This window comes from Glandiceps talaboti, chromosome 7, assembly GCF_964340395.1.
Source record: "Glandiceps talaboti chromosome 7, keGlaTala1.1, whole genome shotgun sequence".
In the NCBI taxonomy this organism is placed as follows: domain Eukaryota; kingdom Metazoa; phylum Hemichordata; class Enteropneusta; family Spengelidae; genus Glandiceps; species Glandiceps talaboti.
This window is the reverse complement of record NC_135555.1, coordinates 24,684,900-24,705,934: the sequence shown is the minus strand read 5'-3', so window position 1 is coordinate 24,705,934 and position 21,035 is coordinate 24,684,900. Positions and strand designations below refer to the sequence as shown.

The following is a 21,035-nucleotide window of genomic DNA, read 5'->3' as shown; positions in this document are numbered from 1 at the left end:
GACCTAATGTACGTACACACAGGAAATACACCAAGGGTGTCTACTCCTACCAAAGACCTAATGTACGTATACACAGGAAATACACCAAGGGTGTCTACTCCTACCAAAGACCTAATGTACGTACACACAGGAAATACACCAAGGGTGTCTACTCCTACCAAAGACCTAATGTACGTACACACAGGAAATACACCAAGGGTGTCTACTCCTACCAAAGACCTAATGTACGTACACACAGGAAATACATCATGGGTGTCTACTCCTACAAAAGAACTAATGTACGTACACACAGGAAATACACCAAGGGTGTCTACTCCTACCAAAGACCTAATGTACGTACACACAGGAAATACATCATGGGTGTCTACTCCTACAAAAGAACTAATGTACGTACACACAGGAAATACCATCCACTGTCTATGATGAAATCAACAGTTGAAATCATGCATTGATATTAAAATCATATTAACCCTATATTTAGGGTGTAATTACAGAAATCAATTAAAATTGTTTAATCAAGGTTATTATGCAAGTATTTTCACAATGAGTAAAAAGCTTATAAACTTACGCCACTTTTACACATGATCAAATGATAGACATTTTGTTTTCAACTACAAGATACTAAGAGTATATTAGGTCTCATGTGACTGATACACCATTCCTATGTAACTATATCAATTTGCTTTTAATCACTTAGTTACATGACATAAATTAAGAATCAACCTCATACATACTGTACTGAATTTGGTCAAGTTTTAAACACATTGCCTTTAAAAGTATATATATCAGAAAAACAAACTTTACAAAAAATATTCAATGAACAAAGTAAAACTTGGACTATTAAAAATTGTGTACCACACAGAAAGAAAACCCTGTCAAACCACTAACATGGTGAAACTTATCCCATTTTGACAAAAACATTTGTTGAAAGAGTAAGTTTGATTGTTGCAAAATTAGACATCTCTCAAAAGTTGACTTTTGGCTAACAAAATTGAAAGTCTGGGAATGTAATGATATCTATTTCAAAATTAAAATGGTGGAAGTTATCATAATAATAAAGGACATATTTATTCTATCTTAGAAGATGATAGAAGACAATAAGTCTTATAATTTCACCTGCATTGAAAGTAAATACCTTCTGAAAACTAGAATACAAGATTTGTTTCCACAAATACAGTTAGTATGTAAGCAGTACACACAACACTTAAGAACAGCACTCCTACGAGTGGTTAAACTACATTTGTATGCAATCTTTTGGGGTTTTTTCTGATAACCAGACTATAGCATAGTTTTTTGGAGATATCTATCAATTGTGAATCAACATAGACTGGAATACACATCCAATATATTACATTTCCATTATGAAAAGTATGTTAGAATAATGCATCTGACAATGTTAAATGTTGTATGTTGATTTTCATTAGACCTCCAACGTATTGGTCAGTAACAAAAAAATCTACATTGAAAACATTTCTATTTTGAAAGTAAGTTTTTAGTAATAACCATATCTCACAGGACAATGGAAGTCATTTCTACATAGAATTACATACACAGCTACTACATATATTTGGTAATGAAATTTCTACTCACAGAGTCAATAAAATGGAAGGGAATCTCAAATTAGCATCACTGGGGTGTGTGCTTCAATGGGGTGTGTGCTTCAATGTGGGTGTGTGCATCACTGGGGTGTGTGCTTCAATGTGGGTGTGTGCATCACTGGGGTGTGTGCTTCAATGTGGGTGTGTGCATCACTGGGGTGTTTGCTTCAATGTGGGTGTGTGCTTCACTGGGGTGTGTGCATCACTGGGGTGTGTGCTTCACTGGGGTGTGTGCATCACTGGGGTGTGTGCTTCAATGTGCTTCGATGTTGATGAGATCTCAGCGAAAATTTGGGGTTTGCTTCCAAGAAATATATTTTTTGACTGTGTGAGTAGAAATTTATCATGAAGCCCATGAACATTCATTCTTGTAGCTACTATTATAGTCTGTGCAAATGACAAAATTACATCCATTTTTTTAATAATTGGTGAACATTAATTATGTAATGTCACAGATTTGCTGATTTTTAGCAAGCAACACATCCTTTCTGCATAGTATATACTATTTTCTGTAAAATTTCACATTATTTTGGTCACTAACCATCATTAATTGAAATATTGTTATTACAATAATGTTATATACTTATTCTATATTTTGATAATTTATGTAAATATTTGGTCTTCTCATTTTTTGGGCAGATCAACAGAATTATGTCAGACGCCAACTAGAACTGTACTAAAGTTGATTAATAACAGGACACACTAAATGAATTTAATCACGGTCTAATACTTAACCAATAACCGTTCTATAATTTCTATTCTTAGACATCAACTGCATATATTTCATGTAAATTGTATCAGAATACAGGCTTTTGAGATGTTAAAAACATAGTTAAAGATAACATAAACTTGCAGCTTTGTTTAATAATCTCTATGTAAACCAATGCACAGATCTCTTTACTAAAGCTTAGTGAATGTCAATTATTGTGTATGGCATTCAGTCAATGTAAATGATTGTATAGCGCATTCAGTGAGTTAATTATTGTGTAGTACATTCAGTGAATGTCACAATTATTGTGTAGTGTATTCAGTCAATGTCAATTATCATGTAGTGCATTCAATGTCAATTATTGTGTAGTACATTCAGTGACAGTCAATTATTGTCTAGTGCATTTAGTCAATGTCAATTATTGTGTAGTGCATTCAGTCAATGTCAATTATTGTTTAGTGCATTCAGTCAATGTCACTATATATCAATTATTGTGTAGTGCATTCAGTCAATGTCAATTATTGTCTAGTGCATTCAGTCAATGTCACTATATATCAATTATTGTGTAGTGCATTCAGTCAATGTCAATTATTGTTTAGTGCATTCAGTCAATGTCACTATATATCAATTATTGTGTAGTGCATTCAGTCAATGTCAATTATTGTCTAGTGCATTCAGTCAATGTCACTATATATCAATTATTGTGTAGTGCATTCAGTCAATGTCACTATATATCAATTATTGTGTAGTGCATTTAGTCAATGTCAATTATTGTTTAGTGCATTCAGTCAATGTCAATTATTGTTTAGTGCATTCAGTCAATGTCACTATATATCAATTATTGTGTAGTGCATTCAGTCAATGTCACTATATATCAATTATTGTGTAGTCAATGTTACTTCACTTATAATTTTACTAATACCGGTATGTACAGTACATATACAGGTTTACAAATTAAAGGTACTCTATTTAATCAAATTGCATAAAGGTTTCTTACAAGCTGTCAAATCATATAATTTATTATATATATATATTAATTACTATCATTAAATGAAAAAGATTTGCATAGAAAGGTATATCTGTTCCTTAAAATTAAACTTCAAAATTAGATAGAAATTTTACTAGGACAGAACATATGAATAATGTGAGAGATTTTGTCTGTGCAAACTTTAGATCTTGTTCACTCATTGATACATGACATATCAACTATTTGTCTCACTTTGATGACTGGACAATTATTTACTTCAGCTGCTGTTTAATGAAACTAAAGTATCAGGTAATTGTCACCTGACTGGTTGCTGGCAAACTGCCAAGTCTGAGAGACTTACATGAGCTCCACTATGGGTCACTTGAGGTTAATGACCTCAATTACAGTTTTTTGTCGTTTTGGTTACTTGCTTTCAGGTGAGAAGGTCATACAAACAGGTATGTGGTCAGTCAGGCCAGCTAGCTGAGTCACAAATAGAAACTTCTTTACTACCTGAACACAAAGATAAGAAAAGATAGACCATAAATATTTTATTGTATACAATATACTAGTCTATTATGATAGTGAAAATTTGAAAAGAACGAAGTCAAATGAGGGACATTTTTTTTTACAATATATAGCACTGTGCCACTCTTAATCTGAGTGGAGGATCACACGTTGACACTGATGATGGTGGATGCTAATACCAGGTGTACTTTATACTGTCAACTTGAAGCTGTAAAAAACGTGATGAAAAAAAAAATTCCCATACATTTATCTGGACAAATTCTTGTACAGGCACATGATCTAACAAACACAATATCTTGTCAGAACTTTATCACTTACAACTGGATATTTCTTCTGAAACACCACATAATCAATACGTCTACGGCCTTCAACATCCAACAGTTGTCGATTGTCCCTTTCAAATTCTTCTCTCTCTGGTCCTGGAGCCCAGCTTATTTCCTCAGTCATCATTTTATCTAGATTACCATCTAGGAAGTACTTGGCACGTTTATATTTATCTTGTAAGACATCTTTTAGTTTTTCAGGTGTAGAGACTTCATTATCATCAACACCAAGTAGTCTCATTTCAGTACCTGTATAAATTTGAAGCAACACATGTATTTAAGTAACATTGATTTACACTCACACTTGTTGGTAACATAAACCAAAGTCATTATAAACAAGTCACTGAGAATGATATAGTCCCCACTATGATTGGGTTTTAAGGAACTGGCAGTTTATGTTGTCATTTTCTTGATATCACTACTCTGATCACACCACAACACTTGTGAACCTAAATCAAACAGACTTAGGTATGTTGTGTCTGCTCGTTGGACATGGAACATGCCTACTCATGTTGTGTCTCCTCGTTGGACATGGGACATGCTTTCTCTTCAAGATGACATGATGGAATAAACCATTCAACAATAAAGGATGGGTAGGGTACGGGGGGGGGGGGGGGGGGGGGGACCTGTTCAAGCATGTCTGAGTTATGGCATTGGACATGAAAACTGCGCCAACAAAATCGCTGCCAGGCAGCCATATCGGATTGTATCACAACGAAAATGGATATGCACATGTATGTCATAGAACACTGTCTTAATACCAACTTTGAATGAGATCTGTTCAAGCATATCTGAGTTATGGCTTTGGACATGGAAAATTTGCAAACAAAATCGCTGCCAGGCAGCCATATTGGATCGTATCACGATGAAAATGGATATGCACATTTGATTGAGTTGAACTCCCTTATTTCATTGGATGAGATCACAAAGGCCATACAAAAGCTGAAAAACAACAAATCACCAGGACCTGATGGTTTTGTTAATGAAATGTTTAATTTTATGTGGGCATAATTCATTTAAATTGTTTGACAGTTGTGTAGCACCTATGCTTTGTTATGGATCTGAAATCTGGGGTCATGAATTTTCCCCAGCAATAGAAAAAAATCATCTCTGTTTTTGTAGGTTTTTATTTGGGGTCGAGAGTAGCACAAATACTGAAGCTATTTTGGGTGAGGTGGTGGGGTTCCACTTTGTTGTACATACATGAAAAGATATGTGACATATTGGCTTAAGCTTGTACATATGGATCGTTCTCGGTACCCTAGAGGTGCCTATGAAATGTTAAAGAAATTAGATGAGGCAGGTAAAACCACTTGGGCTACAAAAATTAAAGAGCTCTTGTTTAAGTATGGCTTTGGTTATGCATGGTTTGAGCAACAGGTTGGTAATGTTGAATTATTTATGACTGTATTTCACCAAAGATTAACTGATTGTTATCAACAAGAGTGGCACGATATAATTAATGAATTCCCAAGACTCAGGTTTTATGCGACATTTAAGTCTCAACTAGAACCTGAATTATATTTACAAAGTATCCATATATCCAGGTATAATAGCATTAGCTAAATTCCGTTGTTCAAACCATACTTTAGCTATTGAGACTGGAAGACATGTTGGTAAAGCTATCACGGACAGAACATATATTTTTTGTGAAAATGAAGGTGTAAATGTTCTTGAAGATGAACTACATGTTTTGTTATTTTGTCCTTTATACCAGTCTCTTGGAAAGTAACTAATACCAAATTATTTCATACAGTACCCAACATGTCGAGATAAAGCAATAACCTTACTTTTGACCAGCAATCAACTTACACTTTTTCATTTGTCTGTCTTTGTATTTAAAGCGTTCTTACTCAGAGAGAAGACGTTACTATCTTTGTAATTTCTATTTTATTTGTCATTGTGTTCCAAGAGTTACTGTATTTAACCTCTTTTCATCGAATGATGGGCGGTGGCCCTATTCTTTTGAAATAAATCAACAGAGAGCATTATATTGCACTGCATTGTATTGCATTTCTTACCCTACACTGACTTACCCACTGTCTAATCATACTTTTTCTCACACTACACTGACTTACCCACTGTCCAATCACATCCTTTCTTACCCTACACTGACTTTAATACTCACTGTCCAATCATAGTCCTTCTTACCCTACACTGACTTACCCTCTGTCCAATCACAGCCTTTCTCACCCTACACTGACTTACTCACTGTCCAATCATCGTCCTTCTTACCCTACACTGACTTACCCTCTGTCCAATCACAGCCTTTCTCACCCTACACTGACTTACTCACTGTCCAATCATAGTCCTTCTTACCCTACACTGACTTACCCTCTGTCCAATCACAGCCTTTCTCACCCTACACTGACTTACTCACTGTCCAATCATAGTCCTTCTCACCCTACACTGACTTACCCTCTGTCCAATCACAGCCTTTCTCACCCTACACTGACTTACTCACTGTCCAATCATAGTCCTTCTTACCCTACACTGACTTACCCTCTGTCCAATCACAGCCTTTCTCACCCTACACTGACTTACTCACTGTCCAATCATCGTCCTTCTTACCCTACACTGACTTACCCTCTGCCCAATCATACTTTTTCTCACCCTACACTGACTTACTCACTGTCCAATCATCGTCCTTCTTACCCTACACTGACTTACCCACTGTCCAATCATACTTTTTCTCACCCTACACTGACTTACTCACTGTCCAATCATAGTCCTTCTTACCCTACACTGACTTACCCTCTGCCCAATCATACTTTTTCTCACCCTACACTGACTTACTCACTGTCCAATCATCGTCCTTCTTACCCTACACTGACTTACCCACTGTCCAATCACAGCCTTTCTCACCCGACACTGACTTACTCACTGTCCAATCATGGTCCTTCTTACCCTACACTGACTTACTCACTGTCCAATCATGGTCCTTCTTACCCTACACTGACTTACCCACTGTCCAATCATACTTTTTCTCACCCTACACTGACTTACTCACTGTCCAATCATAGTCCTTCTTGCCCTAAACTGACTTACCCTCTGTCCAATCACAGCCTTTCTCACCCTACACTGACTTACTCACTGTCCAATCACAGCCTTTCTTACCCTACACTGACTTACTCACTGTCCAATCATCGTCCTTCTTACCCTACACTGACTTACCCACTGTCCAATCATACTTTTTCTCACCCTACACTGACTTACTCACTGTCCAATCATAGTCCTTCTTGCCCTACACTGACTTACCCACTGTCCAATCACAGCCTTTCTCACCCTACACTGACTTACTCACTGTCCAATCATAGTCCTTCTTGCCCTAAACTGACTTACCCACTGTCCAATCATACTTTTTCTCACCCTACACTGACTTACTCACTGTCCAATCATAGTCCTTCTTACCCTACACTGACTTACTCACTGTCCAATCATAGTCCTCCTTGCCCTAAACTGACTTACCCACTGTCCAATCATACTTTTTCTCACCCTACACTGACTTACTCACTGTCCAATCATACTTTTTCTCACCCTACACTGACTTACCCACTGTCCAATCATACTTTTTCTCACCCTACACTGACTTACCCACTGTCCAATCATACTTTTTCTCACCCTACACTGACTTACTCACTGTCCAATCATACTTTTTCTCACCCTACACTGACTTACTCACTGTCCAATCATAGTCCTTCTTGCCCTAAACTGACTTACCCTCTGCCCAATCATACTTTTTCTCACCCTACACTGACTTACTCACTGTCCAATCATCGTCCTTCTCACCCTACACTGACTTACTCACTGTCCAATCATAGTCCTTCTTACCCTAAACTGACTTACCCACTGTCCAATCATAGTCCTTCTTGCCCTAAACTGACTTACCCTCTGCCCAATCATACTTTTTCTCACCCTACACTGACTTACTCACTGTCCAATCATCGTCCTTCTCACCCTACACTGACTTACTCACTGTCCAATCATCGTCCTTCTTACCCTACACTGACTTACTCACTGTCCAATCATAGTCCTTCTTGCCCTAAACTGACTTACCCTCTGCCCAATCATACTTTTTCTCACCCTACACTGACTTACTCACTGTCCAATCATCGTCCTTCTCACCCTACACTGACTTACTCACTGTCCAATCATAGTCCTTCTTGCCCTAAACTGACTTACCCACTGTCCAGTCATAGTCTTTGCCAGGTTTTTCACGGCACACATCATGGTACACATCAAACAGACGATGTTGCCAACAACCCACCTCTCCTGTAATGAACAAAGAGACAAAATCAAAGTATTGTTCATTTACATTTATCTTTATAAAGTTTGATAGATTGCACTTGAAAGATGCCAGCTGACATGCTTCTGTGCTCATGCTCAAACGCTTTCCTTGCTTACACTAGTAATACAGAGGGGTGGGACACAGCATCGAATAAACCAATAAGGAAGCTTGAAATCGACCATGTGATCCACAAATTTTCTCTCGAAGCTCATTACCACCTGCTACCCTCTTGTGGTGAGATATGTGTTCATTATGTTGCAGTACATTGTGGAGTTTATGGGACATTACATAAACAAAAACACAATTGTTAATATCTTTCTTATCAAGATTTACTGCTGAAGAGTTGAAGTTGCTCAAATATAAAATTGATTCTGGTCTACATTATTTTCATATAATTTTGTAAAAATAATCAATAAACAGAACTTAGTTGTCATATCTATGTCTTCTAAAAATATATATTTAAATGAAAAATAAAAGGTAGCAGCATTATTGACTGACTTTACAAATACCCCAGCGGCGTAAGTTTGACCATAACAGCTTTTGTGTCCTTGAGGGAGTGTGATGTGGTATCACACATACAGAGAAAAAGAAGACCAAATTGTTCTACCCCTTCTTTTTAGGCAAACTGAGCAAATTGAGCAAATATTTAGCATGCGAGCACACACAACGAATTGTCCTCATGTTCCAGTGTTCCAATACTAGCCAAGATTCGAATCATCAGTCTGCGCAGTCGCAAACAGGCAGCAGTCAATCATATGGCCGTGTATGGCACTAATCAATCCGCTGCACTTACAACGTGCATGACGAGTGTGTGATGCACTATTACGCCTCTATTAAACACATTGGGCACTGTGTGCATCAAGCCAAATGAAAGGTATTACTCCAAAGCGTATTTTAAGGACATCATATTTCTAAGGACATCATATTCTTTCTGCATTGAAATGATTAATTATTTAGCTTTGTTTCAGAAAACTAAACAGTTTGTATTTCTCCATGTCGTTGATCTAAAAGCCATGATATAAGAGTTTCCTTATACCTGTGTACCTGGCTATCTCTCAATAGATATTTATCATGTATCACTGTACCACTGGTAGAACTTATGAAATCTTTAGGAATTACTGTATTGTCTTCATGTTGTTTTTTGTCTTTATTTAAATGTTATTCCACTGTTGATATTAGGCAGGTCAGACGCACTGAAAAATTTTCTGCCACTGTGTGTTCACAGCATAAACCCTGACATTGACTAGGCAATATCTCTGCTTTGAAAAGTTGGATTTTTATGAATAAAACATCTTTTTGTTCACATTTAAAAGGTCAATATTTCTGTTAAAATAAATTTTAGTAAATTTTGGAAGCAATCCGAAAAAAAATACCTTAAAAACGACATTTATTCAACTGCTCACGGCGGTAAAAATCGGCCGTTTTCACTTCCTCACTTCATTTTCGAAGTGCAGGGGACTGTGTCACCTGACCTACACACATGACCCCTTATTTGAAAGGTCATGACATTGTGCGATATGTCACAGCCTCGTTCTGGTGATTCTCCGCCGTTCATTGCCGTTTGAAATCAAAGTTCAAGTTCGCAGTCAATTTGCTACCAGAAGCCCGAGGAATTTCAGGTAAACAATACTTTCATGTTAAAATTTGGTGTTTTTTCTATCAAATCATGTATTTTTAGTGATTTTTAATGAGCGAGTCCTCTGCACTAACGATTTTAGTTTTACTAGTGAACCATCAGTTAGGAATGACATGCGAGTGGAGTTTGAGTGTGAATAGGACGCCATTGTTCATGTACCAGGTCGCAGTGACCGTCACATACCACTAGTTCTAAGTGGCCTGAAAGTTGGTTAAAGTGATCAATATTGACTTTTTTCATAATAAAATGATCAGGAAGAAGTGTTGTGTAATGTTTAAGTACAAAATAAAAAAAAAATATTGTGATATTTAACGATTTTCGCTACTTGTGTGGTTAGGCCTGGATACGTGTCACACGTATACAGACTACAGTAAGTTGAAATTAGAACAGTACACTAGCATATATCACTGTTGTAACGTTGTTGAGAGTTTACAAATCCGTATGAAGACTTCATTTTATTTTCATTTTCTTGTAATTATTGTCAACTTATAATTGTTTTAAAAGTATTGGTTCAAATTTTTACATGCTGTAGAGAATGATTGTGCATTTTAATGTTGATAATTTCCTCTTGCTTTTTTTCAGAGAAAAACTGAACTGAAACGTTCATTAGTGGTTGTCATGGTGAAGACATCACTGTCTAGTTTGTCTTTTGTAACAGGATCATATAAAAAATATGCAATTTTGGAAAAATAATTTTTTTTTTTTTTTTTTTGGTGCAGGGACAATTTAAAATTCAAAGATAACTTGACTAATTATAATGAATACAGTTTATTCTATTCTCTTTCATATTTTATGTGTACATTTGCATAATTTGGCCACCTCATTTGCATATTTGTGGAATCTCATATTTATAGCCCTATTACAATTTTTTTGAATGGTGACATTGGATTCAGCACCATAGAAACATACAAATTCCAAATTTCATGTTGATAGCATAAATAGAAAGAGCTCTACAAGATATATGCATACGTAATTAGGGGGACTTAGTTTTTTTCAGGAAAACAGTTTTCTGCCGCACCTGGTTTTTAGACAAAGTTGTGATTTCAGTGTACGTTTATTCACATATATGATATATACTTGCAATAATGCCACTTTGCCTTAGTTTACAAATACTTTTTCTGTATGTAAAACGAATTAAATGCTCTTAAGATGTCATTTTCTTGTTGAAACTATGGTTTAAAAATGAAGGAAACTCAAATTTTCAAAATTGCAAAATGGTGGCAGAAAAAAATCGGAAAATTTAATACTTTAAAAATCTGTATCTTCAACAGTTCTTGTCCGATTTTAGTCATTCAGGTATAATTTTCTTTCTTTCACCGATATCTATCTAAGTATGGCAGATTTAATGAGCAATATGTGCACTGAAAAAAGTGCCTGACCTGCCTATTGATATACACACGAATTGTTGCCTCATGCCCTTGGTTGCATGCTGATAAAGTCATACCAAACTCTCTATCTCTACCATAGTCTTAAGACCTACCACTGACCACTGCCTAAACTTGGACTGTCTATCTACCATAGTCTAAGACCTACCACTGCCTAAACTTGGACTGTCTATCTACCATAGTCTAAGACCTACCACAGCCTAAACTTGGACTGTATCTATCTACCATAGTCTAAGACCTACCACTGCCTAAACTTGGACTGTCTATCTACCATAGTATAAGACCTACCACAGCCTAAACTTGGACTGTCTATCTACCATAGTCTAAGACCTACCACTGCCTAAACTTGGACTGTCTATCTACCATAGTCTAAGACCTACCACTGCCTAAACTTGGACTGTCTATCTACCATAGTCTAGTCATGAAAAATGTCTCAGTTGCAAAATGTTTGTTATAATTGTACAGAATAACAAACTTTTTACACATTTTTTTAAGCTTTTTGCAATGTATTGAATTACAAACACAGATTTGGTCATATGTTGTTTCACATTGATTTTTCAAGTAGGAAGCCATGATAAAATTGTTTTGTAAATTAAAGATCCAAAATAAATACCCAATGCTCATCTATATCAGTATTATGGCCACTTTTCAAAGTCCTCAAAATCATTAAAAGTATCAAAATGAGCTAGAATGTACTTACCTGGTGACATGTTATCAAAGTTGAAGTCTCCACACAGGAAATTAAAATGAACTACTTCATCTTGTGTTACTGACTTTTCTCGGAACTCTTCCTCCCATTTCAGAATACTATCCAGTTGGTATATTGGTATATCTGTTTTATCCTCCTCTTAAATTAAAAAATGTATAAAAAAACAAACAATGTAAATGATACCAAAACAAACAGCCAGACAGACAGATTGATAGAAGTCAGACAGAAAAAGAGACATGTAGACAAAGCCACATAGGACAGACAGACAGACAGACAGACAGACAGACAGACAGACAGACAGACAGACAGACAGACAGACAGACAGACGGCTGGCTGGCTGGCTGGCTGGCCAAAGATGCAAACTGATGGATGTTGGCCAAACTAATTAAGAATGTTGTATAGTTAAACTGTTACAGCATATATAGCTGGACATAGAATTAAGCAGCATCAAACAGAAGGAATACACAACCAGTCCAATTGTGGCACCACATTTCAACAGTGTGTGACATTCAGAACAGGACCTACCTGGTAGTCATCGAAAGAATTTACAACAATTAAGGTCCATGTGAGTCTAGATACCAGGGTCAGACTTTTTGGATCAAAAGACTGAAGTTTGACCCCTGAAAGACTGCATTGTGAAACACCTTTATCTGTCTAACATCCTAACTGTTAATTTACCTTTTCATATTTCTACCTCTTTTCATACCTTTCTTTTGTACTGAGCTTTTCACATCCTAGATTTTTATTGCATTAATTACAGTTGTTCTCTCACTTAGTGACCTGATGATGCTCTGTGTACAGGGTGAAAGCTACTTGGTAGTTTTGGAAACCATTTGAGTTGAGTTTTGTTGAGACCATTCAGTTCTCATTTGTGTTTTTATCACTCTTGCATTAATAGCTTTGTTCAATTTCTAAACACATGCCATTTTTCCACTATGTCCATTATACTCAGGCCTGTATGGCACAGTAATAATTACTTTTACATAGAGAATGCATATCACTGATACTAATGGAATCATGTCATGAATACTTCATCTACATATCCCATGAAGCGCATCCCCATTAAATTCCAGCCAAATCTCTCCAGGAGTTGTGAAATTAAATTATTTTTGACCAAGAAGACATATTTTATACCTAATCTGCATATCACTGATGGAACTACAATGTCATGAACAATCCTGTATCAACACATCGTTATTATATGTACATCTCCACCAAATTTCAGGCTAATCTACTCAGTACTTTTGGAGTTTATTAATATAAGTTTTTTTTATCAAAAATCACAAAACTTTACTCACAGCATACATCTTTGATGAAATAATTTTCATTTGACCAATGTTCCATCTACACGCTTTAAGTAATGCCCCCACCAAATATGAAGGTAATCAGTCTTGAGAATTTTGACTTTCAAACTGTTATTTATATTCACACACACACACACACACACACACACACACACACACACATGCATGCATGCATACATGCATGCATGCAAACATGCAGTGTCACACATATGCATACATACATATATACATACATAGTATTACATACATACATACATACATGCATACATACATACATACATACATACATACATACATGCATACATACATACATACATATACACACACTCATTTTGCTTATAATGCCTCTAGCACTACTGAACCTTAGTTCAGTTCACTGTGGTAAAAAGTATTTTCAAATCAGCTGTGGGGTGGGAGGGGTTGCCTAGGGAGCAACACACCAGACAACAAAAAACTGAGGGGCAAAAGATCAAAGGACAACAGGACTGCTTGCCTTTATATCTTCTACAGGCTACACAGAATGATTGAGACACTTCCTACTTTGTTATCTATTACTTACATCGTTTGATCAAACTAAAATACATGACATATTTAACTGGGGAACAAAGTTGTTAATCACATACTTACCCACATAAGACTGCAGATGTGTATTTGCAATAATACCAACAAGAGATTTCCCATCTGCTCTCTTGCCTAGGTATACCTACAATTAAGACGAAAAAGATATTACACATTCCAACTCATAGCATTAGGTTGAATTGTAATGATATATATTTTCAATGTCAAATTACTGGGTTATGTACAGACAGACAGACAGGCTGGCAGACAGACAGACAGACAGACAGACAGACAGACAGACAGACATATAGATAGCTGGATAGAGACACACAAATGGACAGACAGACAGACAGCTAGACAGACAGACAAACAAACAGACAGAGACTGACATAGAGACACCCAGTCTGATAGACAGACAGACAAACAAACAGCTAGCTAGCTAGATAGATACTTTATATGTGTATACATGTGTCAAAATCATTGTTATATAGGCTATGTTATGATAAACAGTTATCCAGGCCTACCTTGACTAGCAGCAAACCGACGGAAGCCTGACTTTGTCCACGGCACTTGTAGGTATATGGATGATAGCCGACATCCAAGATGGGGTATTTACTGGCAAATGCCAACCAGCTACTTAGAAGGTAATGATTTAATTTCCACTCATTTACACCGATGTCATACAGTACATAATGGTATCCACAGCTATGCAGGTACTTGGACAAGTGTTTCCCTGACTCTATTGAGACATCACATACTTCTTGAAGACACAGAAAATCAATGTTTGGAGGAAAACTTGTTGCGACTCCCTTTTCAAAGTCGCAATCTCCTCCAGCTCTCTTATTGGCAGAATGTTTTGTATTGCCATTTATACGGGATTGAGATATACTAATCTGTTTACCAATCTCATGAACTCTCTTCGCCATGTCTTTAATATTACTCAAACGAGCTATGAATTCACTAATCATGCATAGATTTGCTGTACATATTGAATATTCATTCTTCAGAGTTATTTCTTCTAGAGTTTTCTTCGTGTGACTGACAGAAACTTGGTATGGTTTTCGGAATCCTTGCAAATAGAGCCAGATGGGAGCCCATGGTAATGCAATAATAGATGCCAAAATGAGTAAAATTCCATAAATTGGAACAAATATACATCCTTTTAATTGATGTATTAGTGGTTGTTTCCGTTCAGTTGACACTGGATAGAAATACAACAAAGTGGTATCTAGAAATAACATTACTGGACGTATGAACATCATTGTCACCTTGTATAAACTTTCCATGAAGGAATTTGGGAATCTTTCCTGTGGTATCATTGCTGGTGTTTAGAAATGGCAATATACAGATAACCTGCTTACTTCAGAGTATGGGATGCTGGCTGTCTGGATAATGTTATCAATAAATCCTAAAACTCTGTGAGGACAACAAAGAAAATCAATATTGTTAGATTTCATGAAATAATTACACATTATTTTCTATTTTAATAATTATAAATATGCACTTATGAATAAGTTATATCGTACCATATAACCAAAAGAAATAATTAAAAAAATCCAGGGAAATTAAATTGAAATTAAATCAGATCTTGGGAAAACACTTTATAAAATTAGTACCAATGATATTGGACAAAGCACAACAGTTACTGTATTTGGGTGTTGCTATGAGCGTGGCCTAACTTGTTAGCCATATTTGCATACATTTTTTAATCTTTATTTACTTATACAAACATAGCGTGTAGGTGAGAGTTGTGGGTATACACCCTGATCATCTACAAGCCTAGAGTCTAGTTCCTATATGACACATTATGATTACTACGATCTTCTCCCCTCATTCATTATAGTAAAAGTCACCAAAAACACTGTTAATCTGTTATAAACTGCCTGCTTGGCCAACGGTTAAACAGACCACATCAGCAGTAATCAGGTAGTTGTATATTGGTTAATTCCTTCACACAGTTGCTCATTATTAATAATATTATTCAACTAGTACTATACACAGCAGTTTGACTATCACATAATATTATTCAACTAGTACTATACACAGCAGTTTGACTATCACATAATATTATTCAACTAGTACTATACACAGCAGTTTGACTATCACATAATATTATTCAACTAGTACTATACACAGCAGTTTGTCTATCACATAATATTATTCAACTAGTACTATACACAGCAGTTTGACAATCACATAATATTATTCAACTAGTACTATACACAGCAGTTTGACTATCACATAATATTATTCAACTAGTACTATACACAGCAGTTTGACAATCACATAATATTATTCAACTAGTACTACACACAGCAGTTTGACTATCACATAATATTATTCAACTAGTACTACACACAGCAGTTTGACTATCACATAATATTATTCAACTAGTACTATACACAGCAGTTTGACTATCACATAATATTATTCAACTAGTACTATACACAGCAGTTTGACTATCACATAATATTATTCAACTAGTACTATACACAGCAGTTTGACAATCACATAATATTATTCAACTAGTACTACACACAGCAGTTTGACTATCACATAATATTATTCAACTAGTACAATACACAGCAGTTTGACTATCACATAATATTATTCAACTAGTACTATACACAGCAGTTTGACTATCACATAATATTATTCAACTAGTACTATACACAGCAGTTTGACTATCACATAATATTATTCAACTAGTACTATACACAGCAGTTTGACTATCACATAATATTATTCAACTAGTACTATACACAGCAGTTTGACTATCACATAATATTATCATAATAATGCAATCATGTTTATATCAATGTTATCGGGGTGAGCACAGATTTCTGTGCTAGTGTAACAACTTTTTCTATGAGTGAGTGGAGATGATCACAGTAACCATAAAGCATCATGTAGGAACTAGACTAAGAGTCTTAGGTGCAAGTTGTGGGTATTAACCCAGATCAACTACCAGTACATGTCTAGAGTCCAGGTTAACTTCTAGCAAAAATTAAGTCATTGTAACTCTGTAAAATATTTTACCAAGCAACTGTTAATATTAAAACATAGAGATTGATAATCAGTGCACTGTTCTATAACAATTGATGTAGACACATTTCAATATTTGCATATCTGCCAACAAGTACGGGTCAAATTTAAAACTTTTTAATCCAGTAGATAATTAGACAGAGTCCAAAGTATAATGTCTAAGGTCACTTTGGGAAAAACCTCCTACATTTTGTTTTAAGTAAGCAGAATTTTTGGGGGGGGGGGGGGGGGGGGGGGGCATCATGTCTACAACACAAAGACATGGTAGGTAGGTGACTGGGTGGGTGGGTGGGTGACAATTAAAAATAAAACAATATATAATTTTTAAAGTTTTACACATTACTGTAAAGTATAACCCATAAAAAATACAATTATAGATAATGGTCTAGTTCCATTCCTGCTACTGCTACAAAGAATGTTACTAAAAAATACAAAATTTGTAAAAAAACAAAAAAAAAACAAAAAACCATCTATAATGTACTTGCTCATTCATTTGCTTATGAACATTTAGCAAACTTTCAAAGAAAATTATCTATTTAGGTATAGATGTATTTAAAGTCAGAATATTTATAGTCACAGTTTAATCTCCTTGAAAGGCTTTGCTGTATTTGTTATTTTTTGAACCATGGCATTAACTTTCTCCAGCCAGACACATCTGACTTGGGTTAGTAGCTTCCATGGTTGTAGTTTATCTGGGACTACATTACCCACAATTCTCACCTACCCTCCATGTTTGTAGTTTATTTGGGACTATATTACCCACAATTCTCACCTACACTCTATGCTTGTAGTTTATTTGGGACTATATTACCCACAATTCTCACCTACACTCTATGCTTGTAGTTTATTTGGGACTATATTACCCACAATTCTCACCTACACTCTATGCTTGTAGTTTATTTGGGACTATATTACCCACAATTCTCACCTACGCTCTATGCTTGTAGTTTATTTGGGACTATATTACCCACAATTCTCACCTACACTCTATGCTTGTAGTTTATTTGGGACTATATTACCCACAATTCTCACCTACCCTCCATGGTTGTAGTTTATTTGGGACTATATTACCCACAATTCTCACCTACTCTCCATGGTTGTAGTTTATTTGGGACTATATTACCCACAATTCTCACCTACACTCTATGTTTGCAGTTTGTTTGGACTACATTACCCACAATTCTCTTCTTGTAGAATATTCACACTTTCAATATTTCGGTTTTTATAAAGCACCTGCCAGAAAATGGGCACAATACTTTTAAATTTGACCCCACTGTCAAACTTACTTGTACATGTACATGTGACTGAACTCTGTCAATATATATTTACTGTTTCATCCATGGGGATCACCCCTTTATGCAAACTACAGATCATCATAAAAAAAAATGCTATCAACTGTTTTTACAATAGTCACAAAAACTACTTCCATTATCACTGAGTACATGGCAAAGACAATAATACAGCAAAACATTATTGGTTGTTTGTTAATGACCAACATACATGTACTGAGTACTAATAGTGGTCTAGTATTTATATACCACCACTTTGTATTTAGTCTATAAATATCATATTAAAATTAATATCCTTTCTAGCTAGCTACACATATCATTATTGTTCATTGTGAACCATCAAATCCATTCTAAAAGGTTAAATGAAAATGGGAAACAATCATTGGTCTAAAAATATATCATTTCAATGCAGAATGATGAAAAGTAACGTTACACATTGTGAAATGAAATGAATTACAACAGATAAAAGGAAACCAGCTGTTAAGTACAAGTATTGTCATTAATATTCAGTAGCTGTTCTCACATACATACATACATAGATAGCACATAACCTGGTCATATCCCGCAGTGCATCTTTGCACTGAATTCATTATTTGTCATATGAATTCTCATTGTACTGTTTTCAACCATTCTAGCCATCTTAAAACAAACTCTTTACAACACCCATTTCACAAGATGATCCACAGATTTAGATATTTTGAATGCATTCTACTCACCACAGTTTATGTAAAATACTAAAGACAAGTGATAATGCCATTAAACTTATCCAGGACACAATTAGTCAATGACTGTACCTTGCACCGCTACAATATGACCACCTAACTCACTCAATATTATCAATCATTTCTTGTGTATGAAGTACACATATACCTTTATTGGATGTTTAATTTTCTTGTTATTGAAGAAAGAAAAGTTTTAACATTCTTCAAATCTACTCCTAGCAAACATAATGAAAATCTTTTTCTTTTTTTTCTTTTTTACATTTTTCTCAGTAACTCCTCTCCACCCCTTACCCCACCCAACCCCCAACCCCCACCCAAACAGAAACCAATGCAGAGAATTGAAATATATAATATTTGGGTTGTAACTTTACAAAGGAATATTTGCAATATATATATATATATATATATATATATATATATATATATATATATATATATATATATATATATATATATATATATATATATATATATATATATATATATATATATATATATATATATATATATATATATATATATATATATATATATATATATATATAAATCGTGTAATATAATGTTTACTTCTACATAGTAACAAGTCTTTGTGCAATACGTGATGCCCCACTCAAATATTTTACTTCTGGAGACATATATGAAATTGGTGGCAACGTTAACAATTAATACTACAAAGTGTCTGATGCAGGAAATTGCTGAATTTTGATAACTGAACCTGAAGATCAGAGTCCAGGTCAAAGGTCAATGTCGCAAAAGAAAGTTTAAACCTGGCAATATAGGGGTAGACACTTGAATGTTGTCTCTATATATTAATGTTTTCAAGTTACGTGGTAAATCGTGATTGTTCCTTACAAATATGGCTGGCATTGAGTAAATACTGATAAGAGCAACAAAAATAATGCAAGTGTATGTTTATCTGGTTCTGCAGTATCTACAATCTGATTAAAATCTGATGTTAGATAGGCTGGTTTTCCTGTATTTACCTTTATTCCATCGTTATTGCGTCTTTTACGTTAGTTTTTTTTTTTCCTGGGCGAACGCCTTTCGTTCGCCCAGGAAAAAAAAAAACTAACGTAAAAGACGCAATAACGATGGAATAAAGGTAAATACAGGAAAACCAGCCTATCTAACATCAGATTTTAATCAGATTGCAGTATCTATAGACATGATCTAATAGACAAAAGTCACACATATTTGCTACCATAGACATTACAGGATTTTTTTTTCTCCTTCACCTGCCGAAAAATTTGCTTTCCCCAAAATCCTTCCCCCCCCCCCCCCCCCCCCCCGAAATCAAATGGTTTTCTCCTAATGAATGATGGTACATGGTGTAGTGGCATTCTGGTAAAGTTGGAAAAATATAGGGAAGTGAACATCTTCTGTCCAAAATGTATTTGGTTACAGTGGAATTGCCACTGTGGAAAACAAAAAGAGGTCAGGTTCCATTTAGACATGTCACTTTGTCTGGTGCTAGATGACCCCTAAGGCTGCATAATGTATATGACGAAATACCTTGTACCAAATGTGATCGGTTCCCAATTAAAACGTACGCCACGGTCATACTTCCATGCGATCTTACCAAAAACAACGCTAGACGCTTGTCGATGTAATGCCAAGTCCTGCTTGCAGACGGTGTATGTATGGGACTAAATTACATGTGTACTGACTACTGTACCACCTGGGACAATGTCAGAATCGAGTCCCAACTTACTCAGTCAGCATGTGGTACTGGTAGCATTGCAAGTATTTAACCTCCTTTTAAGTGGTCTGATATTTAACCAAATGTTAATGGTCTGTATTATGTTGCCATGTATCCCCGATTTCTCCACACACAGAATAAAGCCAGGGTTGTGCTCTGACATTTACAGTCACATGCAAGTTAGACACAATTTAGTCCTGCTTCCATGACGGTGCACGAGTCCCGAATTCCTCCGTATGCAAGCAGGACTAGACACAATTGAAACCGGAAGCAGA

The 21,035-nt window shown here is 35.6% G+C and overlaps 2 protein-coding genes across 2 annotated transcripts in view; one reads left to right on the top strand and one right to left on the bottom strand.

The window, feature by feature from the left end:
• The window catches only part of LOC144437867 (uncharacterized), a 435,833-nt gene that overhangs the window by 56,925 nt on the left and 357,873 nt on the right, over positions 1–21,035 (top strand). The window lies entirely within an intron of this gene.
• LOC144438235 (sphingomyelin phosphodiesterase 3-like) lies at positions 3,502–21,003 on the bottom strand. The gene is made up of 7 exons (XM_078127280.1): positions 20,641–21,003; positions 14,530–15,421; positions 14,075–14,150; positions 12,135–12,281; positions 8,308–8,397; positions 4,121–4,374; positions 3,502–3,787 (listed from the first exon to the last, which is right to left on the bottom strand). Exons 2-7 carry the CDS (start codon positions 15,322–15,324, stop codon positions 3,698–3,700), a joined length of 1,452 nt encoding a protein of 483 aa, XP_077983406.1. The 5' UTR covers positions 15,325–15,421; positions 20,641–21,003; the 3' UTR covers positions 3,502–3,697.